Raw genomic sequence first — 12210 nt, forward strand, 5'->3', positions numbered from 1 at the left:
TTTGAATGGATGGGGGCCCTCAAATCTTGACAAATTTTGGGCAAAATGTGTGATGAGCTTGAGAGGAAGAGGGAAAGAACAGAGAGGAGAGGGGAAAGGGGAAGAACAGAGCGAGCTCGGGTGGACGAAGGGTGTATGTAGGACGACCTTACCGGTTCGTGATACGACCCGGTACTAAAGGTGCTGGAGGGGCTCCGGACTGACAACATCCTGCCACCACTCACTTTAGTACCGGTTTGTGGCACGAACCGGTGCTAAAGGTTCACCACGAACCGGTACTAATGATGTCCGCCCGCCTAGCCGTTCGATACGGCACTAATGGACACATTAGTGCCGGCTCAAATTCAAACCGGCACTAATGTGCTTCACATTTGACCCTTTTTCTACTAGTGAATGTTCCTGCTTTCTTGAATGTTTGTATTGGCTGAAGAATTGTTCCAGTAAACAGAGTGTGTGTGCAAAATCGGACAGAACTGGTAGAAATGCACTGAATTGAACTGTTGTGATATAAGGTTGTCAATTTGAAAGCATATAACAGGTGTTGTTAATTAAAGAGGATAGCACCTGCTATTGACAATTTGTGAGCATGTCCTTCCAAGAATAAAATGATTTCAAAGTCATAATGTCTGCTTTGGCTGCTGAATGTAAATGGGCATGCATACAAAAATTACAGGTGCATTGAACAAAATAGATGCCAACCCAAGGAGTATATCTCTGAAATGCATGAAAAAACTGATTGATCAACTAGAACCTAAACTTAACTGAATGGCCAAATTTCACAAAACCATGCTTGTTTGTGCTCTCATTCAAGTAAAGAGCACATGGTTGCCCAAAAACAGTAGCACTTCACCATGACCCAGTAAATAGATCATCTGTAATTGGTCCTTGGAAATTGAATTAAATAAGTAAGTATTTATAAGAATAATTTCCATCCCCTAAATTTCTAGACTAATTATATGGGCAAGATTACCATCAAAAGTTGAGTAAAGCTAAGATTATCCTTGTAATCTTGAGACTCCTTCATATTGTCCTTGTAAACTATAACATCTGCAACTTGTCCAACCTCTTGTTTCTTCTAATGAAAGAAAAATTGAGGGTTATGAGAATTAATGGGCAGAATATTAACATTGAAAAGACAATAGTTATTTAGAAACATACCTCTTCCTCGAACTGTGATGTAGTTTTGTTCTCTCTCTTTTTCCTAGCCTTTTGCTTCATCTCAACCCAATTTCTTTTTCGTTTAGCACTTTTTGTTTAGATATCCTTTTTCTTTAGGCGTGCATTAGCCAAGTCATTTGGTGGGCTAGCATTTGTGGGAATAGTACATGGGTACCCGGATGTGCTTGTACATGCACTAATTTTTTTCTTCAATCTGCTTACCAAGCATGTCAAGTGTGCTATCTACTAACACGATGCATTCTTGAAAGTTGGATGCTCGATGTGCCAAATTTTGAAATTTGAGGGACATATATCGGTAGCCAAGAATGGCATCCATATTTGGATTTGCGATTATATTTCTTCCCATGTTGTCTTGTACAGTTCCGCTTCGTGCTTCTCGTGACCATCGCTTTAACACATAATGTGCCAGTAGTGACTTGAATTCATCAAATCAAGAATTTTCAGGGCATGGCCACATAATATCCCAATTCTATCAAACTGCCGGCAGCTGCACTCAACTATTTGCTTCAAAGGATCGCCGATAACTTTATACTCCTCCTCATAGGTAAAATCTCCAACAAGATATTCATTACAACCATCCAATGCTTTGGTACAAGCTGATAAGGATATTTCATATTCTCCTTGAAAAGCTTCAAATATACATGGTGTGTACAACTTGCTAGCTTGCACCAAATAGGTGGTGGTCTCTTCATAAATAATTTAGGCAACTTTTTCCTTGATTCAAATTCTGAATTCAGTTCATTAATCCTTTTCCCTTGCACAACCCTTTCAAAATGCTTAAAGAACCGGATGATATCAAAATCAGATTTGAAATGGATTTTCAAGTCATTGTTCAAACTCTCACTCAATTGTGTACTTCTCATTCCTAATGTGAAGGTGTCCTTCATATAACATTCAACCCATTTTTCTTTTAACTTATATATCCTATCCAACCAGGTTTGCTTACTCACCTTTTTCCTCATGAGGTCAAACTTCTGTTCAAATTCTGCAATGTCTTCATACTCAAACATGCACGCGCTAAAATCAGATAGAATACTTGTGTCTTCATCCTCCTCTTCATTCTTTTCTTCATTTTTCTCTTTCTTCTTCCCTTTTTTCTTCCCCCTTTTCTTCTCTTTTTTCTTCTCTTCATTCAGCTCTTCATCCTTCTCTTCACGTAGATGTTTGATAGCATTTTGCATAATGTGAAAGGTGCATAATCCATGCCATGCTTCTGTAAACACTTCCCCAACTACCTTTCCCATTGCAACATCTTGATCGGTATAGAATGTTTTAGGCCCCTTTCCTTTATGAGCTATTAGAAAGGCCTCAAACAACCACTTGAAGGATGCAAATGTTTCATCATACATGAGAGAAGCACCAAAAACTACAGTTTCTCTAAAATGGTTGAAACCGACAAACACACCAAAGGGTCTGCTCTCCTTATTTGTTCCAAAAGTAGTGTCAAAACTGACAACATCACCAAAATGTGCATAGTCCATGATCATCTTTGCATCAGCCCAAAATATGTTTGCTATTTGTTCTTCACAATCCATTTGCAATGCATATTGGAATGACGGGTTTTCAGCAATTTTGTCTTGAAAATATTTAAGCATGCTACCTGCTTGACCATATGCCATTTCTCGTTGGCGCTTGGTACGCAAGTAGTTCTTGTGATCACGGAGGGTATAACTAAGATTGAGTGATCCACCAACTTGGCGACTAGCCAATTCATGTGCAGCTTTTGGCCCAATTCCTGCATCATTCGCCGTTTCAATTTCAAATGCCTGCAACTCTGAAATTTTCCTTTGTGATACCATTAGGTGTAAGGTTTCTGGCAGGTGTAGTGTGTGTGATTGTGTTCCAAAACCAACTCAGACACTTTCAGATTTTCCTTCTTTCGATCCATTTTAAGATTCATGTAGACTTGACAATCGGTTCTAGTTTCAGCTCGAGGGCACTTTGTTAAATAATCCCTTTTGTCTTGTGTTCGATGACCTTCATTTGCGCAAACAAATCTACATGATGTAACCATGCCATCTGTTGGCCTCTTGTTTGTATACCTTTTTCTGACCTCGGATCCTTTTTGTCCACTGTAGGTAAGCCAAAATGCCCATGCCTCATCTGAATTTCTAAATTCCATGCCAATATGAGGTACCAAACTAGGCAATACAACTCTGTAATGTAAATGACATGAACATTAGACTTGTGAAAGTGCATAGAAAATATTGAGACTTATAGTCACTGGAAAAAGATTTCCATAAGAGGATAAACAAAGAATAGCGTAATTGGGGATACGAATAAAATCAAGAAAAATTAGTATACTTGGGATAAGAAAATTTACTTATTAGAATTAGAATCATGGTGCACTGTATCAGCCTCTTCTTCCCTCTCAGTTGCTTCTTCCATCAGGAAAAGAATGCTTGATCGGAGTTCAGCAGACTGCTTCTTTCATCAGAAAAAGGGATGCCTAATCCGAGTTTAGCAGGATACTTCTTCCATCACAAAAAGGGAAATTTGATCAAGCTCTAAAGTAATCTGATGGTCGAAGTTCAATCAATTTCAGAAAAAGGGATGCCCGATCCAAGTTTAGCAGGCTACTTCTTCCAAGTTTAGCAGGCTACTTCTTCCATTTGAAAGAACTATGGAGACTTACGTGAGATCGAGGAGCAGAGCAGCCGGTCGGGCGCCAGGGATCTCCTTCCGATCAACTTTGGCGCTATTTCTGTACTGCTGGCGCCTTTTTCTGTGGCCTCTCGCGCCTTTTTCCCTGGCTTCCCTCGCTTTCTTCTCGCTAGCGTCAAACTGGGCCGATGGGCCGCGTATTTCCACTTCCATCTGAGTGGAAAGCTGGAACAGGTTGTAGTTACTGCTAGTATCGTTGGATGCCTGATGGACGGTGCAGCGGGAACGACGTCCCTCGGTAGTAGAACGAACTAAGTCAGAGGATCCCGTTCCCATTTTAGCCTAATATGCATGTGTGCAAGTGATTATCTGCTGCTAAAATGCTGTATTTTAATGTGTTGGCCCTCCCCAATACAGTTTAACAGTCCTCGGCCCCCCTCATTTGATTTTTCTGGCTCTGCCACTGCTCCCAGGGTCAGTTTTTATCTTGTTCTGGTCTATGTAGCCTTTGGTGGCTGTCATTGTTGTTGATCTAGTTTAAGTTTTGCGGATATTTGGTCTTGTCTGCCATGTGCAACCATTTAGAACTCTAGTTTATTTCGGCCTATTTTTTTTCTTGATCAAGACACGCATCTGGACATGAGGCTCATTTGTGGTTTCATTAGCACTAGCAAATATGCCCATGCGTTGCAACAGAAGAGAAATAATTAGATTATGTCGATTATGCTAGGATGAGATAAGGACTTTTAAAATGTCATTTCATAAACTACATGTGAATCATGTCATGATGAGAAAAGTGTGATGGTCTCATCATGACTTGATTTCCTATAACATCACAACGAAATAATTTTGGCTAAGCAAAATGCATTGATGGACTCTGCCTAGTTAGATTAATGAATGATGTGTCTCGTTTTGACCTAGCATCGCGATGTTTTCCATGACCAATAAAACCGTGGTACCAGAAAAACATAGCTATGTATCGAGGCAAATTAGACATTTAGTTATTTTTATATAGTTTACAAAAACTAACCCATATGAACTTGTGTCAATTTTTTTGGGATCAGTGCTGTACATAACACGTAAACCCTTTTTTACCCGACGCACGATGGATTCAATAAAATCATATAACAACCTCTATAGATCCCCTAAAAACACCTCTATGTAAGCGATGGTTCGTTTTGTTCGTTATTTACGGATCTATTTCAATGGATCCGTTTGATATTTTGTGAATATTTTCTAAACTTTTATGGATTTTTTTCAGATTCCCAAAAATGTTTTGAATACACAATCATTTTTTTAAAAATCACGAACATTTTTATTTCATGAATATATTTCCAAAATCGTGAATTTTTTATAATATGTGAACAATTTTTTAAATCACGAACATTTTATGATTTCTCGATTTGTTTCTCAAAACTTGCATGGGCCGGCCCATGAACGCGTCCCAGGCATGGGCCATCATTCAGTTTCCTTCATAAATTTCATGATAAAGCAGGAGTATTGATGATTATCACTAGCTGCTAAATGCGTATTTATTTTCATGGGTTAGCCCTTTCTACTAACATTGTTTAACAACATTTGAGGCCTTTGATACAAATAGAAGGATAATGTGTGCTTTCGGTGCCACTTATGTTCTTGGGGTAGTACATGTTTTATTTTTACGTGATAGTTTTTCTAAAATTGTGAAAATTATTTATGTGCTAGTTGGTTGGCGTGTGGAAGAAACAATGGGGTGTTCTTGTTAGCAGAGATGCCACACTTACGGATAGACTTTACAGATTTATGGTTGTGGATGGATGTGTCGATATATTAGGAAAAGAGTAGTCCAACGATGAAAATCAAGAAAATGATTGGTGATAGTGTTTGATATGACCAATCTGTAGTGAGCCGTTTGGCCTGTATCATTTATTATTATTATTATGGTTTTTGGGTGGGTCTTTTTAACGATGTGATTGAAGAGCGTCTTTTAACTAATGTAAATACATGAGAAAGTTATTTGTGTTGCTGGCCGTGTGTGTTATATTGATGCTCAATGTGTTATAGATGGCACTTTCTTTTTTATCAACATAGGGCCAACGTTCATGGATGATAACATAGGGCTTCGGAGATTTTTTTTGTTATGATTATCTTAGGGTTTTCTATGTGTTCGTGGTCCTTTATATTTGTGTTTCAGTGTGTTTATAAGGGTTAACTACTTTATACTGTGATTTGAATGAAAAAATTCTCAGAAAACATAGGGCCAACGAGAAGAGACGAGTATAGGGCAGAGGGCCACGTCACTTTTCCCCTTCCCTGCTCAGTCCAGCTCTCCTCCCAAACAGAGCAGCGCCGGAGGGGAGGAAGCAGAATCGAGAAGGGGCAATGGCGGAATCCAACTCGTACGAGGAGCAGCGCCGGAGGCAGATGGAGGAGAACCGCCGGAAGCTGGAGGAGCTCCGCCTGCACCATCTCTCCGCCGCCGTCCGCGAGGCCGCCGCCAGGCCCAAGCCCAACCCCAAGCCCAGGCCGGTTCGTCAGATCCTCTCCCTTCTTCTTCCTTGCCTCCGGTCTCCCATCTCCTTTTTCTCCCCTACTTATATGACTGCTGCCGCAGAAGCGCAAGGCCCCGGAGCCCGGCGAGATCCGGCGGTCCGGCCGCGTCGCCGGCCTCCCGGAGCAGCCCAGCTACCTCGAGGGCGCAGGGCAGCGCGACTACCGTGGAGTGTACGAGGCATACGCTGTTTGGAAAGGACCGACCGAGGAGGAGAGAGCCGGCGCCATCGCCAAGGCGGAGGAGCTCCAGCGCCGGATCCACCGCATCCGCTGCCCCGCCTTCGTCAAGCCCATGACCCACAACTGCGCCAGCAAGGCAGCCGAGATGGTACAGTATTGTATCAAGAAAACTCGCACTGGGTGTGAGGCAATGCGGTTCTTGGATCGGATTGGATTTTGATTTGGTGGGTTATATATATGCATCATGACAGAAAATCCCCAAGCACTTCAGTGAATATCTCCCGGCGCACGATGAGGGAGTCGTCTTGGTGGACAAGGCGGATGACGAGTTCCACATGATGTACAATGCCCACAGACAGGGCAGACACTACTATTTCCACAAGGGGTGGAGAGGATTTGCCGCCAACCATGACCTTGCCGTTGGCGATTGCTTGGTTTTCCACATGACAGAGAGGGCAAAGTTCAAGGTGAGATTCAGCATCTCCTCCATTCCATGGATAAATTCGCCCGACTTTTTACTTTTAGGAACTCCACATTCAGTACAAGTGCATATATAACTTTGTAAGGTGATATCCATAATCGGAAGTTTGAAACTAGTGAGCTGTGTCTACTTATTCATATATGGGAAATTGGGCCTGTTTGGAAAACTGCCAATTAATTCTACACAGAGTTTGGAGGAAATGATGTTATTCCTCAGCATCCCTACAGTATAAACCTTCATTCCAACCAGATCTAAAGGGCCTCTCATTATTATTTCATTCATAAGCCTTTAATTGTCCAGTCATATCTTTTTACATAGTGGAAGGGATTCTTTTAAGGCCTAATCCTGAGGAGGTCGTTTTATCTCACTGCTAAGTGCATATTGTGATGCAGGTCTACATTTTTAGAGCAAACCCAGACTATGAAAGCGACCAAACTTCTGATGACTCTGAGGATGAAGAGTAATAAAGATGTGTGCTTCCAATACAATGTTCGATCGGAGCAGGTACTTTGTTCTTACCATTGTTTTCCTTCCTAGGTTGAATTTCTTTCCATCGTTCACTTAGGTTGAACCGTTGAAGTGTGCCTGAGTTAAATATTTCTTTATCTTTTGCTGAGGCATCGATTTCATGATTGGCCAAGCTCAGTTTGTGGACAAAAATAAAACATACAAACCCGCTTGCTTATGAGTTATGGCCAAACATAACTGTGTTTCCTGCACTGGAGTTGGATGTTTTCGCGAAATGCACTGCTAGTTTCTCCCATTTCCCTATTGGTTTGAGATTTCGAGCCTGACAAGTGAAACTGCAACCTTATTTTGTTTCTTGCTTATGTGAGCCATGAAAATACACGGGGAACTGCAGTTTATTTACAAACGTTGGAGTTCTCACTGGCCAAACGCCCAAACTAAACGATTGACATATTAGATGCGCGTGTATAGAAATTGAAAACTGCCGGGAGTGTTTCTCGGTCAGTAGGAGCAGGTTGTTGTAGACCCGATGCTCTTTGCGAAGGTTCTGCCTGTCTTACCTCAGTCGGCCCCCTTAGACTCAATCAGCAGCTCGGTAATAGTAAATAGAATGCTCTCTTATATGGTTCTGATTTATCCGTATAGATGCTAACATGCCAAATGTGTCTTTTGTTGCAGTTTCTAGGAGAAGGATGTCACGCTCTTGGCTGATGTTGGAGTTGGCTACCGCGATTTTGTGTTGGTTGCGTGTCGCATACTCGGACCCTACCAGTGTGGCAGACCTGCATTATAACATAGGTTAGATGGGATTAGTAGGTAGTGCAGACCTTGTGTTGGTTGAACTAAATGGTTGTAGTCTGACGATGGTCTCGAGTGCATTCTTTCGTGGCTGTTCCTGTTTGTTTTTGGCTTGGGTTTGATGGTTGCAAGATGGTGATGCGAACACAACGTTGTTTCGTTTGGTGGCTAATGGGCGCAGGGCTAAGGATTTCATCCCTGCCCGGCTATTAGCCTGACATAGCTTGCCGAAGTTTTGCTTTGAAGTTCGCTCGCCTCGTGGCATTGCCATGGAGGTTCTCACTGCTCTTGCCATCAAAGTGGAGGATCTGAGTGTTATAAGCTCGATGCCTGGTTGCACCCCTCTACAGAAGGCTCTTGATTTATGCGGATGATGTTGTGTTGTTTATTAGACCTTCGAGAATGGATCTAGTATTTGTGGGGAGGCTCTTCGAATTTTCGAACAGGCTTCAGGGTTGAATATTAATTCTTGAAGACAAGATCGGTCAGGGATTAGTTGTTGCTGCCCTGCCCTGGAAGATGGACGATTTCCCATGCAAGATAGATCCCAGTGGCAGCCGATTGATGACAAATTGCTGAAGCTCCTGAAGCTCATGCCTGGTTGGCAGCGTGGGCGCCTCACTCTGATCAATTCGGTGATTCATGCGCGACCTACACATCATCTTCGAATACCTTATGATATGCAATTGAAACAAGTCTTTGCGAATGGAAAAAAGGTTTGGTGGCCGCGGCCCCAAAGTGGGCTCTTGACCGTGTGGACAAGGAGGGCTGCAGGGCGTTTTTGTGGGCTGGTTCTGATGACATTCATAGCGGGAACTGTCCCGGTGGCTTGGCGCAAAGTCTTCAGGCCAAGGTGTCTTGGTGGCTTGGGAGGAGTAATTGACTTGAACTTGCAGAGTCTGGTATTCCGACTGCGATGGCCGATGGGCTTGGTTGATTGAAGTGCGCAAATCTGGCTAGGTCTTGGCAAGGGTTGCCCATGGCCTTATTCTGCAGTTTGGTTCATTGGAAGTTAGGTTCTGGTGACAATGTCCTCTTCTGGAAGTATCACTGAATCAATGGTGAGATGCGCCAATGATATTGCTCTGATCGTCACGGCACAGGTCAATGCTAGGGTGTGCAACAGGAGGACGGTTAGGGAGGCGGCACATTTGCATTTCTGGATGTGCCAAATGAGCTCCCTACCGATGGCTTGGTGCACTTCATTCAGTTATGGGATTCAGGCGATTCCTGCGGTGCAGGCCGAGGCGCTCTGGAAGTGGAGGAGCAGCGCTACTTATTCATTCGCCTCTGCTTACCAGATACTCAACGAGGGGCCCAACAAATTTGCTTCTGCCAAGGCTATTTGGAAATCTTGGGCGCCGCTTAACTGTAAAAACTTTACTTCACCTGCGCTTCGCTACCGTCTCCGGACCTCTGATCGTCGGCTGAGAAGAGGGCTGGAGGAACATCCATCCTTCTTCATGCTTCCTGTGCAACCAAGAGGAAGGCACCACTGATCATATTTTGATGCAATGTGTTTGTGCAAGGTAGGTGCGGTTTGACTGTTTGCAGGCTACACAGCTGGATAGATAGTTGTCTAGTTTCTACGATGGCTGATAATCTGGAGGACTGGTGGTGCATCTGGTACCCGTGAGAGTACAAATATGTGCTCAAACCTAGAACCCAAATGGTGAATAACCAGGGGATCTCTGAGCTGGTTCTACCTTGTGGACATCTGGAAAGCATGGCTCCTACAAGTCCAGTTTCTGGGGGTGTCGCCTCAAGCAAGACAACAAACTCCATGTACATATGGTGTCATAATCAAAGCCTATCATGCACCTTGGTTATATCTGTTTCTCTTTTTTGTTGCTGCTAATATCAGTGCCAATTTCTCGGTCATATCTGAAAATAAGATAAGGTGTTGTGGAAAGCGAGCAGGGCGATTGGCCCACGGCTCATTGCGCTCATCTCTTTCCTCTACAAGAAAAGTTCTTCTCCTCCTGTCGGCGCCGCCGTCTGTCCGCCCCAAGGTGCGGAGGATCTTGGACCCCTGCCGGCGGGAGGGACCCCGTTCTTGTTCTTGTTAGTTCCAGCGCCTTGGTTGGGGCTGTGTGGTGGTCGCGATGTCCCTTAGTAGGAATAATGTCTCCCACGTTCTATCCCCGTCCCGATGGTGTGTCTAGCGTCGTCAGGAGATGTGTGGAGGTTTGTCTCCGTCGGATCTCGCAGGATTTGGTCGGTGCTGGTTTTCGGTCGATCTGTTTGGATCCGGTCTTCGTTCGTCTTCGTTTGGTTGTTTACAGGTTTAACACTTCTGATCTACGACTTTCCTCATCGGTGATGGTTGCTACTCTGGTGCGCGGGTCCTATGAGGCCTGGCCTTAGCAATGTCTACTACAACAAGGTTTGCCCGACTCCGATGAGGGAGGGGCGGTGACAACAGTGCGCCTTTGACTTGCTACAGTGCTTGTAGTCGTCGCTAGGTGGTCTACGGACATGGTTGTAATTTTTATTACCTCGGTTGTTCTTTGTACTGCCGTGATTGAAGATGAAAATATGGAAGTTTCTCCCAAAAAAGAATAGGATTCTTAGTTCACTAGTTTACAGGAACGAAGAAAAAAACACCCCCGCGTCGCTGCGTTATGGCGTCGCTGCGTTATGGCGACACGGGGGGCGATAGTTAGCGCTGCCGCCAGGAGCCCTCCTTCCCCAATCCGCTAACGAAGCCCGGGCGAGGCCGGGGATGGCGGCGGCGGGGCGCTCCCCTGAGGCGCCTCTCTCCTCCCTTGGGCGTGCTCCCGTGTGTGGCCATGGCCCGCGGGTGGCGGCGGTTGGATCTGCGGGGCGGCGGCGATGGGGCTGTGGTGTTCTCTGGCGTGCGACGGCGTGGGTCGGCGGCGTCGAGAGGCCAGGTCTGGATCGAGAGGAGGGCGGCGTGGGGGCTGCTGGCTTCGGCCTAATATTGGTGGTTTGGCCCTAGCACTCTTCTTCCGCCAAGTCGTCTTTCTGTCGCATGTCAACCTCTTGGATCTGGCTGCTGACGAGTTTCGGTCTTCCCCATCGGAGATCTATACGGATTGGCTTATTTGCCCCTGGATATCTAGATCGGAAAGACTCCGGTCGCGTGCGCACATATTATCAGCCAGCACGGCTTCAAGTGGGCGCGTCGCAAAGCTTCACTTTCTTATCGGTGCCATGAGACAAGTCTAAGTCGAGATTCTCAAGGCATTGGTAGAGGTGAAGAAAGTCATGGTGGTTGTGATTGAAGGTCTTGTAGCTTTGGCGGAAGGATGTATTGGATGCGATGAAGACTATGTGCCAAGTGTATGGTGACTTGCAACTGCGGCCTCGGCAAGCGGGGGCGGCTAACACTGGGGGGCTGCATTTTTGGTCGTGCTCCTCGAGTACCGAGTCTCGATTATCAGGGTGAAAATTCAAGGTCTAGCCTTTATTGGTTGTAACTGGCAATGACCTTGTTGAAGGCTGAAGGCATTGTTTTTTGGGTGAACTCGGACTTTCTTCAGGGTAAAACTCAATATCTTTGATCGGGCAACGACAACGCTTGTGCATTGTTTTCTTTTTGGAGGTGTTGCTTTTGGAGAACCTCTTTTGTATTCCGTGTGTTGTATTGTGTGGTGGTTAGAGTGTTGATGATGCTAGTGATTATTCATCACTGTGGTAGGGTCTTTTTTCTTTTCTTTTTTGGTTGTGTGTATCCTTGATGTCTTTGTCATCTTATTGGTACAGACGTTGGGTGTTGTTGGTATCTTCGCAATATTAATATATTCGCTCTGTCAAAAGAAAGTTTACAGGAGGAGAGAGGCCATGAACTCCTCAGGTCATTCTTTGATGAACTGTTTCACTGGCTGGTTACATGAAAAAGATGCTCATAGTCTCACACAACGAACAAACATATGGCAAGGAGCACCCTCCCTTGTGATCTGGACCCAACAGGAGCTTGATGAACTCCGGGATGCAGGCTGGTT

General features: G+C 44.5%; 1 protein-coding gene and 1 pseudogene across 1 annotated transcript; one reads left to right on the plus strand and one right to left on the minus strand.

Annotated features, from left to right (window-relative positions):
• Positions 1 to 1569: 1569 nt before the first annotated feature.
• Positions 1570 to 3301, minus strand: LOC147976935 (protein FAR1-RELATED SEQUENCE 5-like; annotated as a pseudogene).
• A 2744-nt stretch (positions 3302 to 6045) lies between these two features.
• LOC125553038 (B3 domain-containing protein Os06g0194400-like) lies at positions 6046 to 8334 on the plus strand. Its single transcript, XM_048716786.2, has 5 exons — positions 6046 to 6291; positions 6377 to 6643; positions 6747 to 6962; positions 7369 to 7480; positions 8123 to 8334. The coding sequence occupies exons 1-4, from the start codon at positions 6145 to 6147 to the stop codon at positions 7438 to 7440; spliced, it is 702 nt and encodes a 233-aa protein (XP_048572743.1). The 5' UTR covers positions 6046 to 6144; the 3' UTR covers positions 7441 to 7480; positions 8123 to 8334.
• Positions 8335 to 12210: the final 3876 nt, after the last annotated feature.

The sequence above is a fragment of the Triticum urartu genome, chromosome 4A (genome assembly GCF_056163025.1).
Source record: "Triticum urartu cultivar PI428250 chromosome 4A, HENAU_Tu73, whole genome shotgun sequence".
NCBI classification, from domain to species: domain Eukaryota; kingdom Viridiplantae; phylum Streptophyta; class Magnoliopsida; order Poales; family Poaceae; genus Triticum; species Triticum urartu.